The 21,450-nt window shown below is 38.4% G+C and overlaps 1 protein-coding gene across 1 annotated transcript; it reads right to left on the reverse strand.

The window, feature by feature from the left end:
* Nucleotides 1–3,018: 3,018 nt before the first annotated feature.
* Nucleotides 3,019–21,335, reverse strand: LOC111583732 (PHD finger protein 20-like). Its single transcript, XM_023292945.3, has 18 exons — nt 21,293–21,335; nt 19,244–19,323; nt 18,475–18,646; nt 17,660–17,744; nt 16,736–16,809; nt 16,413–16,644; nt 16,207–16,290; nt 15,482–15,541; nt 14,223–14,412; nt 14,026–14,135; nt 13,828–13,950; nt 13,492–13,578; nt 13,224–13,366; nt 11,618–11,717; nt 11,024–11,219; nt 10,729–10,939; nt 7,349–7,619; nt 3,019–6,867 (listed from the first exon to the last, which is right to left on the reverse strand). The coding sequence occupies exons 2-18, from the start codon at nt 19,321–19,323 to the stop codon at nt 6,731–6,733; spliced, it is 2,355 nt and encodes a 784-aa protein (XP_023148713.2). The 5' UTR covers nt 21,293–21,335; the 3' UTR covers nt 3,019–6,730.
* Between the last annotated feature and the right edge of the window lie 115 nt (nt 21,336–21,450).

Consider the following 21,450-nt stretch of genomic DNA (forward strand, 5'->3'; position numbering starts at 1 on the left):
CAAATAATAGCTAACTGCATGGATAAAATCATAGCAAGGTAGTGAATTATGGGTAACTACACAGCTAAATTCTCAGAAAGACGTTTGCCACAGCTAGCTATACAAGTACAGTTGTAGTAAGGTAGTTAATCTTCAAAGACCTATTAAAAAGAACCGGCACTGTAGAAGACATTTGTTAATTGACATATATAGATTAAGGTGTAAATATGACTGGACTAAAAGCAAGGTTTATTTTTCCACCATATCTAGACACCATTATTTAGCTTTTCATTTAAAGGAATTGAAATAAAACATAAATTCTCCTTAATTGAAGATAATTTATTCATCCCTTCAGCCCCAGAATACAGGTCAACTCTGATGTCATGTTTCACCCATATTCCTAAAGTGATTATATACATAAATAACAGGGAACTCTTACGTGTAAAATCCTATATTTAACCGGAAATGGAAGTGAAACTATAAGAACTGAAATCTGTCTTCTACAATCGAGCCTCTATTCAAATCAGCTTATTTTGTCAAAGCATTTGTAAGGGCCTAACATATCTGAAATTGCTTGAAAAAAATGAAATGTAAAATGTAGCTTTAAATGCAAAGCAATGCTTTGCAAAGCTATGTTCGTGTTCAAATGATAAATTGCCAAGTAAATCCATATGTTCCAGCTCTGCAAGTGTTTGAGGCTGTGTCTTTTTGCTCTCAGTGTTTTGTTTTTTTATTATGCATTTACATGAAAATATCATTTACTTTGTATGTTCTCATCTAAAATCACAATCAGATCAACATTTAGTCATTGTATGAACCGGTGAACCAGTTCTATCTAAAAATTACTTCACAAAAAGGGTTCACCCAAAAATGTCTCATCCCTAATCTGTAGTGTTGAACCACAGATTAATTTCAAACCATCATAAAAAAACAAAAAAAAGTTTAATTTTCTCTTTGTACAACTGAGATTATTATTATGACTACCTTTATGTGGCTTGGGTTTACCACAATAACGTGGGAGTGATGGAAAGTTACATCATGATGAAGCCAGATGGGATATTTTCAGTTGGATTCCACTTTCCTGGCAGGAACAGAACACAAATCCTGGCACTCTGTTGCAAATTAAAGGCAACTGAGTTGTGTCTTTTGTTCCTTTGTGAAAATAGATACAAGTTAAGGTTTCTGTCTAACACGTGTTTAACAGCAGCTTTTCACTTGTCTGAGGTGAAACTATCTAATGTTGGTTTCCACAGTGAAACAGTGGAAAATAAGCTCCCCTGACTAACCAACAGCACTGGTAATAATGTTATAATACTATTGATATCTGCAGGCTAACTCATGAACTGACGTGTTCCGCTGGTAGAATGGCAGACCTGCTGGTGGTGCTATAGATAGTCACGGAAGACGTAAGAGACAGTTTCTTTTACAAAAGGCAAAGTTTTAATTCATAGGTCTGCCTATTGGCAGACCTATGAATTGACCTACAATGACATCCCAACAATCAAGGTTATAGTAGTGGAATATACATGTTTTTGCGGGCTGTTGCTCAGCGGACTGTGCTGTGTGACACACTTCGTGACGTTGTGCCAACAGGAAATGCCCTGGTGGTCTGTTAGCACACAGCGAGACCATCTGGCTGACTAAACCCAGCTATATCATAACAACACCGTACTATTACTGTATACAGTGTATATACAGTAGCTATCTATCAAAGGACAAAGCCATACCTTCAACACAGCCTCCAGTGTCAGCATATATCAGTACTGTAAGCCCATTTACTAACTTGTATTGTACTGAAGTGTTAATACATATGATTAATTACAAGTATACTACTTACTCATCTAATTCAGTTTGAAGTGCTTATATAGCAATGTTTTTCACTGCTTCTCCTTTTAATTATTAATAATTCTGAGGTTTGGGCTGCTGGCTTGACAAACACAAGCTTTGAGATGGTTTCAACTCAAGGCTCTGGGTAGCTGTCATGACATTTTCCTGGCATTCCTCCCGTGCAGGTCAAATGTGTACACTGCAGGTCCTGGGAAGAAATTTTGGGCTTCTTGTATCCGATGCTCTGCTCTTCAGCTGAATTTTCTGGGGTCAGGAAGTCCTAGACATGTTTGTGTGAAATCTGTATCCCTTATAGATGATGCTCCTCAGTTGAATGATTATGATTTCTTTATAATTAGCCTACTTGGAGATCTTACTGATACACATCCTCCCTCTATCCTGAAGACCCTTGAGAGTTCACTATGATGGTAATATACACTTCAATAGAAAAGAGAACAGAAGACAAAAAAAATTTAACAATTATTTTGAAGGCAGAGTTGGCTTCAGAGGAAATCTCTGGCATGAGAATCCTTTATGAACCTGAACAGTCTGAGATTCTTCTTATGACGTAAAGTTTTATTTTGTCTTAAATAAAAATAAAGTTATTATATGGCAAATTCCATCAAAACAAATGTACTTTAGCTCCAGTACCAGACAATAATGCAGATAGAACATTTACGAAAATATAAACAGTTAAATTAATAGATTAACTGTGAACTGCTACTAATTAAATATTTGATTATTAAAAAAAATATTGAATAAGCAGTTATTACCTAAATAGTTTCTGCTGGGGAGATTTGGACCTTTGGATCTTGAGTGCAACACATTCACATTGACGCAAATTTAACTATTTCAATCAAAGCTGGAGCTGTTTCTCTGAAAACATTTCCTGTGTTATAAATGGAGGAAGAAAGAAAGAAGAAAACTGAGGTGTGTCACCATTAAATCACGTTTGCCTTTGGGTGTTGGTGAACTTGATGCCACTGAAGGTTGGAAATACTAAGATAGACTTTCTGGGAAAAAAAGACTAAAGTCAAATATTTCAACAAGGTCGAATTTATGCCCTGTTCCTGCTACAACTTAAGAAAATTTCAACTTCTCATTCCACTAATACTCCCCTGTAGGTTCAAACCAATGTTACTCTCAAAATAAATCTACAGCTTTTTACAGTTTGCTTCTGATACATATGTGTAAAACATCCAGTTAGACAAATTTACATGTTGAAATGACAGAAAAGTTTATTAGACCGCCAGCAAACTGCCATCTGACACAAAAGGTGATGCTAACAATACTAATAAACGACAGTTCTCTCCATATGTAATGAACTCTTTGTATATACAGAAGTGACTATGTACAGGAGCCTCTGGTTCAAAGGAACAGAACTCATATATGACCACTTCTATAAGCCAGCTCTGTTAGCTAAAAAAATGCTGTGGATTATTTTATGCTATTCTTGAAAGTTCAAAAGGAACGTCCATGCTCACAAAGATCAACAGTTTTCTTTGTGAAGTAAAGTTTTGTAGAAAAAAAAAATAAAAACACTGATATAACTCTAGAAAAGATAAAACTTTATAGACAAATATCAAAAAAGGGGGAGAAAACTTTGCACTGAAATCTGCTCCAACAAAGCCTGAAGCTTCTCTGAAGTGATGATACTGTGTCCTTAATAAATCATTTATATCTGTCTGTGTTGTTTGAAACTAGCTGTAAACTCAACACAGCAACTCTCCTTTTTCTTGACTTAATATGGATGACATCTTGCTGTTCGAGGGGAATATCGCACACAAGGTTCAGAATTCAGGTGCAAAATTTTCATTCCTCCCTCCCTATGTCTTGCCACTTGTACCAAACCAGCATTCAAAACTTTGCTGCAAAACCATTTCATATATTCACACCGATTCTCTCATATTATGGGCATTATATCTGCCCAACTTTTCACATCATATTGCTGTTAATGAAGCTGCGTTATCGGTGCTGATATTTAAGGAGAGTAGCTGTGTGTCAGCATTTGTTGAAGCTTTTCTGTCACAGTGTAGGTGATGCAACCAATGATGATGGTACAAATACAACTTTTAAACCCTTCAGAGCAACCATCTTATTACTGAAAAACGCCAAAAAAAACATGGAGACATTTCATTCATTGGATTTGCTTAAGATGGAAACAGTGTGCAACGCATAGCAATTCAATATTTATGTGCCCCTGTGCATGACAATGTTAAAATAGGGAACTACTGTCGCTGTTGTGTTCTTGAAGTAGTTTGTAAATGAAACTGGACTGTGAGACTTTGTGCTTTCAAACAGTGTATAGCTTGTTAAATCTGATTCAGAATGAACAAAATGGGTTCAAAATACAGCAGAAGAATTGTCACTGCATGTCTGGTAATTTAGGTGGATCAATTAGCAGAAATAAAATATATTTCTATCAAGAAAAGCACTCCAAGAGCGCAGTACTCCACCAAGGCTGTTCATTCACCCATATGGCATTGTCAGAAATGCAGCATTTGTTTATTAGTTACTGATGATCAGAAATCACGGCAACATAGAATGTGGCCTTTTAATGCAGATCTACCCATAAACAAAATGACCTTGAGCTGCGCACAGGGGTGTGTTATTCTTGTGTACGTTATGTACGGATACCAAACCGAGTGACCTAAATATGTAGCGGGTGGTGGGATTGATGGGACTCAAGAACACCCCCACAATTTAACCAATTGTTTCTTGTATCAGTTCCGACGGATAAGTCCTGGTAAGTCGTCAGGAGTCGATTTGTAGCAGGATCGCAATCATGTGATCGTCAGCAGGCAGCTGATTAGGCGTTCACTTGTCATAGCTACAGTGACGCCGTGCCGCTTATCTGGCAATGATCCAGAAATCTTGAATAAATCCGTGGATCCAGACTATAAGCCGCATCACTGCCAAAAGCTAATCAGGTGGTCCTTGTGTCATTTCTGACTTTCCCTGAAAATTTCATCCAAATCTGTTAGTACGCTTTTGAGTAATGTTGTGCATGGACAGACAGACAGATTCACGTACGCCACGTTCCTTGGCGGAGTAATTATGTTTTCATTTGTGTGGAAACACTTCTAATAATTAATGGCTGTGTTTTTGACAGCTTTGAATGAGCCCTTCATATTGTCGGAGGGAGCAGGTCTTCTTTTGCAACGTGGTTGAAGTGCATCATAGTCATAAATGTGGAACATATGTAAGCCATAACTGTGTGGCAACGAAATTTGACAAAATGCCTGATCACAGCACAGTGATTATGCAGGAGTTTCTTTGCAAGAGCAACACACCCATCAATCTCCACCCACCCTACTCACACAGTTGAGGAAATTCAGCGCACGCCAAAGACAGTGGTTATTAATATATTTACATAATGACACAACTGATGCAGGAGCGCTGGGAGCGGTGTATCGCTGTACAAGGAGACCACTTCGACTAAGAGCAAGCCAAATTTAAAGCGGGTATAGTCTGTGATTTTAATTGGAAAAGCTGCTGAATGCTTGTTACCACACCTCATACAGGAGCCCAGAATGGAGAAACTAACACTGTCTCTGTGCAGAGCCTTTCAAAAGAGGTATTTATTTTTGCTGCAATCTGGAACCTTCACCATTAGTTGTCAATGAATCCTACATACTGGACTTTTAAAAGGTTGAATAAACTGTACAAACTTCTTGTCAAATTAGCGACCAAGCTAACTAGGCCACTAACTGTAGGGATGCAACTTAGAATTACTTTCATTGTCGATTAATCTCTTGATTATTTTCCCCATTAATCTATGAGTTGTTTGGTCTATAAAATGTAAGAAAATGTTAAAAAATATTGTTTTGTGTTTCACCTCAAATGTCTTGTTTCGTCCACAAAACAAAGATATACAGCTTACTGTCATAAATGAGGAAAGAAACCAGTACATTTTTCACATTTAAGTGACTGGAATCAGAGATCAAAGAATATTTTTTTTTTCCTTAAAAAATTACTCAAATCCATTAAGCGATTATCAAAATATTTGGCGATTATCGTAACAGTTGACAACAAAATGATTAATCGCTGTGGCTTGAGTTAACTGTTCGCAATTAACTAGTCGGCTTGGACAGCTTCACCCTGCTCTGTTAACTTCTCAGTGAATAAAACAAACCTGAAAACAAGCTACTGTGACTAACTAGCGCTAGTCCGGCTGGCGGTTAGCGGTCACCAAACTTTTGGAAACATCTATTTCATGAAAAAAACTGTGTTCTGGTACGACCAGAACTCCAAACCTCTCAGAATGCTTCTATTTTTTTTTTGTAAAAACGGAAAATAGTTAGTTAGTACTAACATTAGTACAATTATAACATCTCTGCCTTGAGAAACATCCAACTTATAAAAGCATTGCTCTATAAGTGTTTTAACTAAATTGTCATGTCTTCAAACGTTGATCCAAACCATTTAAGTGTGATTGTTAGTAATCATATTTTGATGCTTGCTGCGATAAGATGATATATGGCAACAGTCAGTGATAACACTCGCTTTGCATCAGTTCAGTTTCTAATGTTAACAAGCCTCGAAACTGGGAGAAATTATTCTGTCCTGACAGCAGCTCATCAAAATCCAAATCAATATTCACACCTGCTGTCATGTGGCTGGACATAAGTCTGGAGTCCTGCTAGAGGCTGTTTGGAAAACATTCTTCTTGGAATTTGACAGAAGAATATCACATGTTCATTTTATGAAAAATGTCATGATACTCTTCATATTGTAGAGTAGTTTTTCTCCACCAGAGGGGTGGTGTCCCGCAACGGAGCAGAAACAAACCACAGTTTTCCTTCCAACTTTGGAGCATCATGCACTTCGGCTCACTCTCAACTAGTCTTTCTCATCAGTCAGTTGGTCACTTTGCTCCTTCAGGCTGACGTGGTCAAAAGTCGAGGGTTTAAGGAGCAAAGAGTCAGCGGCAGACTGATAGGCGTCTCACGATGCACAAGTCGCACAGCAGACGCCTGATTCGCTGTTTCAGCTGCGGGAGGCGGGACAAAGGGTCAGGAGGCTCAAGCTCGCCAGAGTGGTCCAACCAGGACTCTAATACTGGAGAGATGGAGGGCAAGGAAGAGAAAGGGAGACAATGTTGTGATTTTTTAAAAAAACATTAAAAAAAGAAAATAAAGAAACAAATTTGGAGTATGATTTTTTTTTTTTTTTTAAGTTTTGTGATGAACTCTTATGAGTTATATTTAGGTATGGATACCAAAACCTGTTATTAAATGAGCTCTAGGGTTAAATCATTAGTCATTTTTATGATTTCTTGCATTATAACTGTGTCATACTACACAGAAGCCATTTTCCCCATTCTCCCTGTCCTTTAGGTCATGGTTGTGCTGCAACAGGAGCAATGAAACAACCAGAAATTGCTGGAAGTTCAAACGGTTAATGTGCATCAGGCTTCCTAAACTTAACAGAAAACAACATTTCAGTGTTGTGGTTTCACTGCCCCACAAAGGCAAAAAGTCTGTGCAGTTTGTATTTCTTTCTCGTGTATATAGACTGGCTCTGTGTGTGTTTCTGTTACCATCCAGCTCTCGCTCTATCAGGTCCATCCTGGCACTGATCTGGTGGTGAAGAGACTCAACGTGGTCCAGCAGGTTGAGTTGACACTCAGCTACAGACGCTGGACGAGGTTCCGGTGTGTACATCTGAGTGTGTGCGTGTTCGACACCTTCTGGGTGTGCGGCGTTCTCTCTTTCCATGCTTTCATCGTTGTGTGCATCTGTGTGTGTCACAATGTTTGTGTCTGCAGAGATGTCGGCTGGTGTTTTGTTGATGTCTTCAGGTTGTATTTCCTACAAAAGCAGAAGCAAAGATGGCCACCATCATGAAAGTTTTAATTTCAGATTGGCTAAAATTCATGCTTACTATGTCCATGCTTCTGCAAGGCTATGCATGACGTGAATGACTTTATTCACCTAGGTCCTCTGCAGACATTCGCATGTGACCGAAAATTTCTGATCAATTTGGGTTTGTCGACAATTCAAGCACAGCGACTGCACGATTGCCAGGAAACAGACGGAGCTTATAACAAATGCTTGTTTTGACAAGAGACTGTACAAGGAGATTGTCCATCATCCACACCTGTATAATTCATAAATAAAAGAGCTGCAGTTAAGGCAGTCATTGCTGGAGAGGTTTGGACTTTTACATCAACAGTGCCCAAACACAGTAGGAAGTTTTAAATTCTGGAGAAATGCTATGTCAGTCCACTGTGTTCCACACACCTCATAAAAAATCACTGGCACAGTGCCGCAGTCCAATCTGTGAGCAGCTGCTGTGTACTGTATAAAGTGCAAAATAACAGCCTTTCAAAAGCATCCACAGGAGCACTGTGTTTTCCTGTTTTTGATATGTAGGATCAGCTGATTTTTCCATTATTTGTTACCTGCCTATATGTCAGGTTGATCGTTGGTGAAACTTCCATAAAATTATGTTTCTAAACAAACCTGTTCCTATTAAAGACAATCTTGATGGTAAGAGTGCAAAAACCTCCACTTTTTCCATTCCAAATCTCCAAATTTTCCCAAGCTTCTTTGTAGATTTCTTAGACCATATTTGACCATCTGCATAGCAGACAAATGTATACCTATCGCAGTATGAACAAAACCCCATGCAGGTCTGCATCATGTACAAAATTGGCCATTAGAATTCAAAATAACATTCTGGCAGCTCATCAGACTGCATTGAGAAGCCACTGAGGATATTTCAGAATTGTTACATCTATGTAGGAGACAATTGCCTAATAACTACCAGAAACTCACCGGTGTCAGTACAGTATAGTACTGTCATACTATAAATAATGTGTCACTCTTGCATTTCTCTTACTGCAATAGATTAAAATCTACTGAGAACTGCTTTAGTCAAATAAAACTGCACCTACTTATGAGACTTTTTAAAACTGATGTTTTAGCAAAACAGAGCTTGCTGTTTTTGTGAATTTTATGCAATTTTGGCAACAGGTTTTTATGCTTCAAATGTTCAGCATTTTTGTTTTAAAAGTCTTTACTTGCCACAAACAGATCAAGCCATAAATCTATCAAGAAAAGAGCAGCCTTTAACATCTGGTAGTGCTATTTCTGAGATAAGACTAGCTTTGTTGTTAGATCTTAAACATTGTCCTTTGGTGCCTTCTTCTAAGCCCTCACACTTGCAGAGCAGCAGCAGGTAAAAATAGTTCCACATTCACCAGAATGAGCCTGAAACTGGCTGTCAGTGGTCTCATAGCAACAGCAGGAGCTTAGAGCTGTGAGTATGAGCTGCTGCTACTAAAGGTCTTTGTTTTCTAACACTCCTTCGAAATACATAATGTGTACTTCTTATTACTAATGCAGATGCCATGTTTTGTCAGACCAACTGTTTAGTTTATTGTCACATGTGACATCAAAAGCATCAAATCTTTATATCTGAGATGCTGGAAACAGGAAATAAATTACACTTTTATTTAAATAAATAAAATATTTAATGATTTGTGATTTGCAGCTCAAACAAGAAGAGTCGTATACTATCAAAGCACTTAAGTCCTCCAGGATTAATATTTAATATAAGATATTAATATTGAATTAATATTGATTTTTTTGGTGGCAGGAGGACCAGGGGTTATTCAGGGTTCACTCCTTGGGTCACTTTTGCTTTTAATAGATGTGCTACCACGAGGACATCTTTTAGGAGCACACAAAATTGTTTTTATGGAGGCGATACCCAATTCTATTTTAGCTGCAACCTGAATGAAATTCTTCTCCTTTGCAACTGCATTGAGGACATCCGAAAAATAGATGGCTGTTATTGTTTTTACTATTAAACCCATAAAAACTGATACCTTCTTAATTGGTGCTTATGCTACCAACTTGAAAATCACAAAAAAAAATCTCTTTTTTTTCTAGATTTGCATTATGCAGGTGGACTAGTTGATTGGTTGGGCAGTACACTCTCAGCCAACCAAATTCTCATTGGTTAGACAATCCCCTGTTAGCTGTTAATTTCACAAGGAGAAATGCGCTATATTAACAGTCATGCAGCCATCCAGTTTGAAATCTGGGAGCATAGAGGTCATTGGTGAAGCACTCATCCAATCCGGTAATGTCAGTGTTTACTGTGGGAGAGTGAAGCCTGTATGCATCTCCTGCTTGCAGCAGAGCACTTGTCCATCTGCTCTGCTGTATACCCTTTAAGTGTCCAATGCAGGGAAGCTGCTGAACCCCTCGCATCCAAAAACGCCCCTCAGGACACATACTGTGCCAAATGTAACATTAGCAAAACATTTATTTGGACTCCTCTCAAAACTAAATGACATCATGTCAACCAATTCATCTGTGTGTCTGCATTTTGTTCTAACTGACAAACAAAAACTTGAGTGTTAACTTTGCACACTGTAGTTAGCATATCACAGCTCTACAACATGACAGATCATCTAGAAAAAGCAGGCTAACTCGTCTGTGTTACATTCTTCAATAGTTCTTGTGCTGGAATCAATAGTTGATACAGTTCTTTTTTAAATTCATATCATCATATGAATATATGTAGTTGCACAATGGTCTGCTCCACATCTGCTGGTATCATTTCAGTTAAAAATAAACCAGGTTTAATTTATTTAATATTCTGTAACTACAACGGTTATGTGTAATTCATTTTGGTTAATAGGGCTAGCAGGTGGAGTACACTTATTGCACTACGCCACATTCATTTCATCTACAGATATAATGCAGATTATTTTCACCTGATTGGTTGTAAAATAAAAACTAAACTAAAAATTACTAATTCAGTTCACCAAGATTTTCTTTTCTTGAGTGCAGCCCATTTAAATTACACGGAGTATAACGCAATGTATGTGTCTTGATACTGAGAGTGATGCAGTCATTTAAATCCAATAACAGTTAAAAATCTCTATGACTGTCAAGTTTCTACCTTCTCTTCAGTGTCGTGTTCCTGCTTTACTGCAACCGTTGGACTGTCCTTGTCCTCGGCTTTTTCCCACGATGCTCCGGGCTTCTGGTAGCAGTGCTCGCTGCTGACGTAGGAGACGGTTGGCTCTCCTTTTGGGCTTGACATCAGCCTTGTCCCCTCTTCTGGTCTCCATGGTAACTTCCACAGGTGCAGGTCGGGGTGGGATTGGGAGCTGCACAGACAGACAAATGGACAGGCACCCTGAGCTCTGCAGACTAAAACAGACAAACCAAGTCGCTGATGTAACTTTACTCACTGTAGCAGGCTGATTTTGAGCTGCAGCCCATTGAGGACCTGATTGAGGTTGTGCGTGTGCGCCAGCAGACGGCCGGTGTGTGAAATCTTGGAGGCGTTGATCTCGGAGTAGTTCTCCTTTACACATGACAGGCCGAACATGTGACCAGATATCAGGACATCAGGTTCCGACAGGACACGCTGAGCTCTCCTCCAACCTGAGCAGGAGAGTTATTAACAGGTTGAAGGCACATGTACACACAATGTAAGAAAATGATGTAGCTGCGAACACTCTACAACTAATACAAAATCTTAATTAATCAAAGCTGGGCAGTTTTTCTGTGCAAAAGTTGCTTGATGCAAGATGTTTGCTCAAAAGATTACTTCAGTTTGACTCACTGGTTTTGGCACCAGAGGACTTAAAGGCTCAGGTTTTAAACTTGTATAGAAAATATCTCACTTAAAATTGACAAAACATTTTTTTTAAATTTTAGATTTATTAATTGATTAATTGTTCACACCTACCTATGATCAATATACAGTGATTTCTGTCATCTTAAGTGCAGGTATATGAAATGCAATAATCAAAGCCAGGTACACAGAATGTAAATCATACTTGCGGTTTGTCTGCAGTAGTAGCAGATGTAGTTGTGTGGGACATTGTCTTCATATAAACCCATACAGGTGCCATGCTGCCAGCACAGACATGACTCACACTACAGAGGGACACATACAGACAGATGGGCAGGATTAAAACAAATATCACAAATCAAATTAGTCACTGGATGTACATATGAGCATGTCTGGATTGTTTTCTGACAGACTAGTAAAATCCTCTCCCTCCTTTAATAAAGCTACAGTTATAAAAATATCCTTATGGCTGTGCAAATGAAAATTCAAGTGGGTTGTATATACTGTACATCAGCATACAGTATGAACGTGATGAGGAAAGCATGGGCACTCCTATGTGATGTTTTACACCCTCCCTATGGAGAATACGAGTTGTTAGGATGAGGATGGAGGTACAGGGTTCTGATTCTGCAACACATCTTCCCGTACAGCTCTGTTGTGGTTGAATTTATCAAACAGTTGCTAAAAACACAAAGAGAATTTCTTAAAGATTGATGAATGAAACTAACTAATAAAATTAACTCTTAAGTTTATATCCTTTGGTATAACATTGTCATTGCAGTGGAGAAAACAATGAAAACAAAAGAAATTCAGAAAACATCACCTTTGTCATTTTTTTTTCATGAAATCATCCCAAAGTGTGTCACTGGCCATAATCAAATGAAAAGCAGAATAAACCTATGAGCTGTGTGGGCGATTCTTAGGGTAATTTCACTAACTTCGCTTTTAAGCTGTTCTCTTGGAGGACCAGTCATACATGGTGCAGCTTTTTTCAGAATAGTCTGGGCAATCCAGATCACACAACATAATAATACTTGGATTTTTTTCATTTAATTTTCCTTCTCGTATTAAGGGGAGGAAAAAGTCAGATCATGAAACTGTTATATTTTTACATGTTTTTTACACCATAAAATGATGGCAGTAGAGAAATATGTCATAACTGTGTAGATGAGACAGTTTGGCAAAATCTGCATTATGGTGGTGAGATACTGTATATAAAAATATGTGCCTAGTGCCTAACAGAAATAGCTCATTATTTTAGTCAGTGACCTGCTCATATTCACTAGTCTATTTACAGAAGTGCCAAACCAGGTTAATGTTTGCCAGCAAAATTTGAAAATCATCTGTGCGCCGGATTTGTAATAATGTTGTATTGCAGAAGTTTGATTTGTCTTTAAAACTAAAGTACGTACAAATACGTAAAGAGCATGATTACAGAGATCTGATTACGCTCTTTCTTGTGATATATTTACATATAATTGCACAAATACTAACATATTTATGCAATGTTGAGCTTGTGAGTAATTCAAACCAGCAGTATATGTGGAGGGACATAGAGCTGTATCCAGGTTGTAAAAGTTGTAAATTCTAAATAATTTCTCTTGTGTCACAACTGGCATTACTGGAAAGGTCAAATCATGAAGTTTCATTTGCTATGCGCTACACCTCGCTGCAGTAAATACCTTGGGAACAATTCAACCATGGAGGTGGAATGTGAATTTGGATGTAAATTGCGTCTGTCAGTTTTTAAAGGTTAAAACTCACATCTAAAGTTTAAAGTTTCTGTTCCAGGAGGAGTGTGTGTGTGTTACCTGTATCATGAAGTCGTTCTCCTCGTCCACTTCACACACACACCTCACCACCTCGCACTCCTCCGTCTCCATAGCGACAGGCCAAGAGGGTGTGTCTTCTCCACTCTCTGCTGTTAGTGTAGACCAATCGCTGCCATCATCAACTGAAGGGAGGGAGGGAGGAAAGACACAACGTGATGCATTTTAATATCATGTCATTTTTTTAAATTAGTGTGTGTGTCTGTGTGTGTGTGTGCGTGTGTGTGAGAGAGAGTGAGTGAGTTCCCACTTTGTGTTTGTGTGCTGGGATGTCCAGTTGTCAGCTTCAGAGTGATGGGAGGCCTGTCTGAGTTCTCATCATCGCTGCTGCCGAGTCCTGACAAAATAAAGAAGCAGCACAATACGAAGTCGCACCGCAATTAATAGATTCACAGATTTATCAGCTACACAGGACATTTTCAAACTGAGAGCCATTTAGGAGGATGGAAGGAGTGTGATAAAAACACAAACTGTGTGAGGTGAAAGAAGGAGGTGGAATTCGATAGCACAAAAAACTCCCTAAATTCATTACAGTAAAGGTGAATCCTAAAGTACGTGGTCAGTTTTTACTGACAATGATTCCTACCTGGCTGAGTTTTCTTCTTCTTCTTCTTCTTTTTCTTCTTCTTTAGTTTCACTCTCAGGAAGTTCTTTCTCTCCTTTCGGTCCTGTCCTCCTGACTTCTCCTTGCCTCCTTCCTTCTTCACATCTGCCAACAGATATGAAGTTAATGATGCTTCTCGCTGTTTTACGTTACAGATAATTTTAAACTGAGCCACCGTACCTGTTCCCACAATGCTGAGCTCTCTGTCGTCGCGGTGACAGCTGCTGTTCTGGTTCTCACTCTTCCTGTCTGAAATGAAGTCGGCCCCCTCAGAAGAAGACCGCTTCCTTCTACAACAACCAAAACAACAACCTCGGTCAGGGTCTAACATCCCTGGTGACTCTCTGTATAGGTCATGTTGAGGGATTTGAACTGACCTCACTGCCTCCTGATCGCTGCCCCGCTGCTCATCCAGCTGCTGGTCAGTGTGGTAGTACTTGATGTGGTAGTGCAGCAGACTGGCCTTCCTGAAGGACTTGGTGCAGCCGGGAGACGGGCATTTGAAGGGATTGTGGTCCAGTTCAATGGAGAGAATAGGAGGAGGCTGGTTCTTTATGACCCGGTACACTGAGAATGGACAGAAGTGACATGAAGGAAGTGTGTGTGTCTGAATACTGTAAACGCAAAGAGTAGGTCTGGATAGTATGTTTGAAAAGTGAGAATTAAAATCGTGCCAAGTGCTGATTAATGTCTACAGGAGTAGCGAGCTAACTGACAAACAGGACTTTCAACTGTAACTACTACTGAGGACAAGAAGAAAAAATACTCACTCCCACTTCAAGCTGGATTAAAGTTATTTACCAAAGGAGGTGATAAATTAAATCACACCACCTTCTCCAGAACAGTAACTGCAGTCTGATAGGTGTTTTACAGTACATAAGGTGAGAGCAACACAACATACATAAAAGCTGACGTTGTGATATTTATTTTTTCTATATTATATCGTGTGATGTGAAAAAACAAAAGGTATTTTAACTAATTAACTCAAATAATCCTATGTGTACAGTGTACATCTTCATCAAAAACACATTTTTTATTTTATTTTTAGAAAACTGAAAAAGGCTTTCTAGAAACATTTCCATTTGGTGCAACACTGGCACAGGTACTCATAATAGTTTGTTGCTTTGGATGGCATTCAGATCTGGCTTTGCACTCACCATACAGAGCATGCTTTTCGTTAAAATCATCTTTTCTGTAGCCAAAATATTTCCATACAACTGAAGTTGCATTTCTTTTTGCAACAAAATGTTCCTATTAAGTGTTTCTCTCCTGGTCCTCACTCATTTTGCTGTCTACATGTGGAGTTTGCATGTAAATACATTCTTGTGATTTTTTTTTTTTTTTAAACAAAACTCTGTGTATCCAGGAGTTCTTTAATCAGACGTTCTATCACACAGACTTCCGCTGTTGACTTGTAGTCATGAAAAATGAAAACTGTGCAAGTTTTCGCTTTCTGTCAAGCAGCACAAAAGTTGAGTTTATTTGCTTCACATCACACTTCCTGCAGTGTGACTATTGCCCATATCGCAATGGCGATGCTAAACTGATTTCTAGTGCAGCTTGTATTCATTAGCTACTTAAGTCCTCTATTAAAATGATCACTCCAGTATGCACATGGGTATATTAAGGCACTTACATGGTTCTCTGCTGAACTTGTGTGTGGTGGGCAGATGGGCCTGACGTTCCAACAGGACATCTGAGAAACAGAGAGAAGCAGTATTGAAGCTGCTAAAAATCAAGATTAGCAACAGCAATGTTACTTCTCTACTGGCCTAAATGTATATATATATATATATATATATATATATATATATATATATATATATATATATATATATATATATATATATATATATATAAAAACAGTAACAGCAATACATAATAAAATAATCACAGTAATTTTACTGATAAACCCTGTAAACTCCAAGCACTCATGTTTTTTGCGCTTGTCATATTTTTACTCACTGTAGCTCATTTTTCACAACAACAAAAAATACCACATTTTCATAGCAACAGCACAACCATGGCTAGAGGATCTTTAAATTCTCTATGTACTGTGCTGCGATAGTGTTTAAAGCTTATGGCTGCAGCAATTAATTGAATATTAATTACAAGCACAATTTTGTCTTCCCACATTTAAATGAACAAGACTGATGTTTAACATGTCCACTCGTAATAGAATTCTGCTTGTGGAAACAGCCTATGTAGATAAAATCATTTACTTTAATCTTGGGTAAATCCGCAGCATCTCATGTCATTATTTTCAAACAAATTTTTGGTCACATGCCTGTCTGAGCTCTTGTGCTGCAGTAACTGAGTGGAGACAACAGGGTTCTTAGTGCACAGTTGACTTGAGTTTACCTCTATCGATGTGGGCAGAGTTTGGAGGAATTGGCATGGTGGAGTCAGCCATGATTGGCTGACTCTGAGATCCACTGCCTCTGCCTGACAGAGAAGTCATCGTTTAGCTTTTGCAGTATGAAAGCTGCAATGCGCTTCAACACTCCATTAGCATCAGTGACACGTATCTGAACAGACCTGCTGTATGCTAACAAACAGTGACTTACTGTCATCTGTTTTCTTCTTTGCTGGTGGATGGGATGAACATTCGGCCTTCCTCTTCCTGTCCTCCTCCCTTTCCTCTTCCACTCCTTCATTCTCCTCCACCTTCTCCTCTACCTCTTGCCCCTTTTTCTCCTTTTCTTCCTCCTCTCTAACCACAGCTTCCTCGTCCTCCTCCTCGCTCTCCCCCTCCTCCCATCCCTCGCTTCCCACGGCGCTCTTCTCTGATCTGGACTTCTGAAACAAAACAACACACACTTAGAATCGAGGGAACTGTGATAGGGTAAAATAATCAGTTAACGACTAATCAGAGTGAAGCATTTCTTACTTCCTGGAAGGGTTTGACCTTGGCCGGCTTCACGGTTCGAACCACACCATCGTAGAAACGCACTGTGTAGGACTCTGACACACAAATACAAACACACACACACACATTTAGTTAAACTGACTTAACCCTCTGAACCACCACATTCTCCAACTACTTATCTGTGGTGCATTACTTCAGTAGAAACCTGACCAAATCGAAGCTTAAATTGTGATATTTCAAGTTTTATTAAAAATTTTACCAAAAATACACTTTTTTCACCTGATTACATAAAAAATTTAAAATTCTCTGCTGCTCATTGTAACTAGGAAGTCATTACTGAGTCAGTCTCTACCAACAGTCACATGCAACAAATATTCATTGACTTTCAGCTAAACTCAGCTGATTTGCAAGCTGTGTGTCTCACACAGAACAAAGTGGAGACAAGAATGAAAAGTAATTAAAAATGTTAATAGCAAATTATCTGAAATATACAGAGTCAGTATTTTTTCCAATAATGGGAACACCTGCGGACACTGATTTTTTCAGAAAGAAATGTAACTTTCCTTAGTCTTTTTTAGGATTTTTTTTGTATTATAACTGTGTTACAAAGCATAAATTAATTTAATAAATTAACCTAATTTCTGTATACTTCTGGCTAGAGAGGTGCAGAACTTTATATCACAGTGGAAAATTAACCCAATGTGAATAAAAATAAGACAGGAACAGAAAACGCCCAGAGACTGCTAAGGGTTCAGACAACCATGGAGGAAACTGAGGTACTTTGTCTTCAGGTTAAATCATAATATTAATTTATTATACAAGCAAATATGCAAACAAACACACTAACATGTATCGACTCCAGGTCTTTATCAGGGTCTGACAAACCTATAGCACTAATGTGCAGTGAGATAACATCAATGGTAAAAGGTCAAAGTTTAGCCTCACCGTCTTTATTGACTCTGAGGATTTTGGCCGGATAGAAACGACAGTCTGTCCAACAGGCCAGAACCTTTGAACCTGAAACAAACATCTGAGACAAAGAAACAAAGGAAAATGAAGTAATCAAAGTAAACAACACTGACATACAGAATGGACATTCTTTTTACGTTATCCCCAAAAACGTTATGATTGAATGAATAAATGTTTGAAGAGAAATGCAGTAGCCTAAAGAAGATAATGTAGTCACTCAGTTAACATAAACATGATTGTTATTTATTATGTTAGCCTAAACAAGATCATGCAATTTGCTGCAAGAAATGTTATTTTCATCAAAGTAACAACAGCCTCATCAAGAAAATGTTACTCATTACTTTAGTGTAAACACTATAATGCTAGCCTAAAAGACACAATATGATTCACTACTTTAGCCTAAACAAGAAATTGTTAGTCTAAATAAGACCATGTAGCTGCTTTAGTAGCCTAAACAAGATATTTCCTGCTACATTAGCCTAAGGAATCTGGCATCAGCCTAAAGAGAGAACAATTAGCCTAAACAAGAGAATGTTGGCCTCAAGTAAATAATATAGCTACTACATTAGCTTAATCAAGACAACGTAGCAACTGGAGTTTTCAGTGAAACTTTGACTATGACTGTGACACTTGATTTTATGTTATTCCTTTGGCTGTAGCTCTGTATGTTTTTATGTTTCAAAAAGAATATTAAATGACATTAAAACATTTTCCAGTGTAATTACAAGTACCAACAGCCCTTGTCAAGATGCTGATATTAATGCATAAAACTCAGTTTATACTTAATGTACCGGTTGAGATCGTGGCGGGTTCAGGCCCTGCCTCCTCAGGCTGACTCGCTCAAGCGGCCGAAGGTACGGCGAGTTCCACTGAAACCATTCATCATGGCGCCGACTCCACTGTTTATAGTGGATCAGGACTTGCTCTTTGTCGTAGTCAATTTTCTCAATCGTGGCTGCGTACCTGACATGAAGAAAAACATTTAAATTCTCTTTGAACCTCTTTGAAGTTTCAAACAAACAGACAGAAATATCTTTATTTAACCACATAATCACTATGGACATGAGTGTGTTGGACTATCTAGATATTTCTTAAGTTATATCTTGTATTTTTTTAAATAATTTCCAAAAATAATTATAGTTTCCTCATTTAAAATTAGCTGGTGTTTAACTGTGAACTGAAGGACATATCTAAGAAAGCAGTGGAAAATTAGACGTCAACTACAAAAGGAAAGTTGTCACAGTTAATAAGGACCTGCTCATTGTATTTCAGGTTTTCAGGAATAACTTAAAAGATGAGTAAAAACTCTAATTTTAGAGTTATTATGACCTTGAGCTGCTGTAAATAAAACTTACTCCATACTACGAAATTTCACTCACTGTTTTCCACAATATATGCCTGTAAAATAGAGTGCCTCAGTATGGCTTGTTTTCTATCTGATCGACCATTCACTGATTTTTTTCTAAGGGAAAGTTTCCATTAAATTTGCTGGAAAAAATACGATCTGCAATATAAACCAAGATGTTTTTGTCATTTTGCTGTGTGTGTGTGCGTCCAGACCAGGTTTTCTGACGGTCTCGGGCTTCTAGTTGAGCTCCAACTTCAAAAGTGATTCCCGATCTGTCAGGAGGAGTCTTCATCTGTCAGAAATGGTTGAAAAAACAGTAACCTTAAATAAGATGTGCAGTCATCAACATTAATCTGCCTGTTGCACTACTTATTTCGGCTAAGTAGAGAACAATCTTAACTCTGCATTCTTTGTGTAACCAGTGACACCGGGTGTTTCTCCACTGTCCGCTTTTGATTGGGAGAGGAGGTGATAAAGAAAGTTAGGTGACTGTGGAGATTGCCTGTTCTTTTCTGTGGGAGTCTAGAGAAGATACTAAGTTTCACACCTTCCTCAGGGATTTCTGTGCCACCATGCAACTCCTAATAAAGAACTTACTTTTTTGTTTTGCATGAGTGATGTTGACATAGCAGGCATGTAAGAATAATGCAGGATAGGTTCATTGTGATTTTAAGTGATGCTCACCAAAAATAGTTTTAATCTCAGGTTGGAAATGTTTAATCATTAATCGATTTGTTAATTTTGTCTACTGTCTGTGCTTTTAAAAGTGATTGCTTAGCATGCTGACTCTGTTTCCTGCTGTTTGATCCACAGATTTGCTTGCTTAGTTAGTTTATGTACATAAATCTGCATGGATTGCAAATGAAAACAACAGGTACTATGTCTTGTTGGGGCAGAGTAACTCCTTTTGTTATTGTTAATTGTGTTGCTTGCTTGCGCTAGTTGTATCCACAAGTGAAGTGTTTTTTTGATATCCGGTATGAAAATTTAGAGAGCAGTGGCTTACGACTTGACACCCCTGCTTCCCTTAGATTCTCAGTTGCAATTATGGTATTAGTAGAGTAAATGATTAGCCAATTACTTGCTTATTACCAGTTCTACAAACACATTTTCTTGTCCATGACTTAAACTAATTTTCGGCCTGTAATGTATAGTTTACATTCATTTTTAAAATAATAAGCTTTTTTTTTTTATATATATTTATATATTTATATATATATATATATATATATATATATATATATATATATATATATATATATATATATATATATATGGTTGGTGTAAGTCAGTCAAACATGCCAAATAAAGGACACAATGATCCTGAAAGACAGCTTTCAAGCACAGTGGTAGCAATTTGGCCTATGTCTGTGTTACTTATCCAAATCATTCCTGTTCATCAGTGATGAAAGCCAGCAAGAAAGCATCATCTCATAGTTTTATTTCGCAGGTGACAGCAGACAGAGCTGTAACAGAGCTTAAACAGGTAGGAATAGAGACATTTTACCAACAGAGCAACATAAACACAACACACAGTTGTTTGGAGGTTAACGGTGACGTGTGTTGTACGTTACACTTGATGACAGCAGACATTCAGTGACGTTGCGAACGTCTCCGATAACAGTCGCAGCCAAACTTTGTAGTTAGGTTTAAATGCTTTCACGTATGCAGTCTGAACTATGAGAATAGAGGAGAATAACTGAAGCAGCATGTGATGAATGAAAGAAACTCTGCTGAGGAATTTTTGACATTTCTGTTTTTGTCAGTGTTCTTGGTGAAAGAAGGTGATTGGCCCTCCAGATTGGCCCTCCGAACTTTCATTGGACATTTTCGCTGCCAGTTACAACAGTGTCCCGCCCCTCGGGAGACGGGACAGCTATTTGACAGCGGCTAAAATGCTAATGCTATCTGTTAAGTGTTAGCTTCAACTAGCAAAATGCGCAGGACGCTTTAAAGTCACACGCGGGTGGACTGCAGCTCTGTTGGAAAAGAACTAAATGTTTCACTGAGGCCGTGCAGTTGAACGGAGTTGTATCTGCTTTCCATTGACTGTGAACACATAAGCTCACGCAGCTAACTGTTAGCCTGCTGAGGTGAACTAGCTCAGGCTGAAAAGTCACAGTAACAGCTGCAAGCGGTTGCAAGTTTCATGTCGGCCGGTGAGCTGCCGTGGAAAAGGAGGCCTTAATAAACCTGCCGCCGCTGTTAAAATGTAATTCAGAGCGTTGAATGTCAAATGAGCGACATAAAAGCTTGTTTACCTCTGGCGAGAAGTCTGCGCTGCACTCCTCATACTGTGGTGACTGTAAAGCGCATGCGCGACATCTGAAATTCAGCTGTTAGTGGGTTTGTCTGCCTGTTCCATGGTCTGTTCATGTCATGAAGCTAAAACGACAAAAGAAAACTCTGTGGGACCAGT

This window comes from Amphiprion ocellaris, chromosome 8 (genome assembly GCF_022539595.1).
Source record: "Amphiprion ocellaris isolate individual 3 ecotype Okinawa chromosome 8, ASM2253959v1, whole genome shotgun sequence".
Taxonomy (NCBI): domain Eukaryota; kingdom Metazoa; phylum Chordata; class Actinopteri; family Pomacentridae; genus Amphiprion; species Amphiprion ocellaris.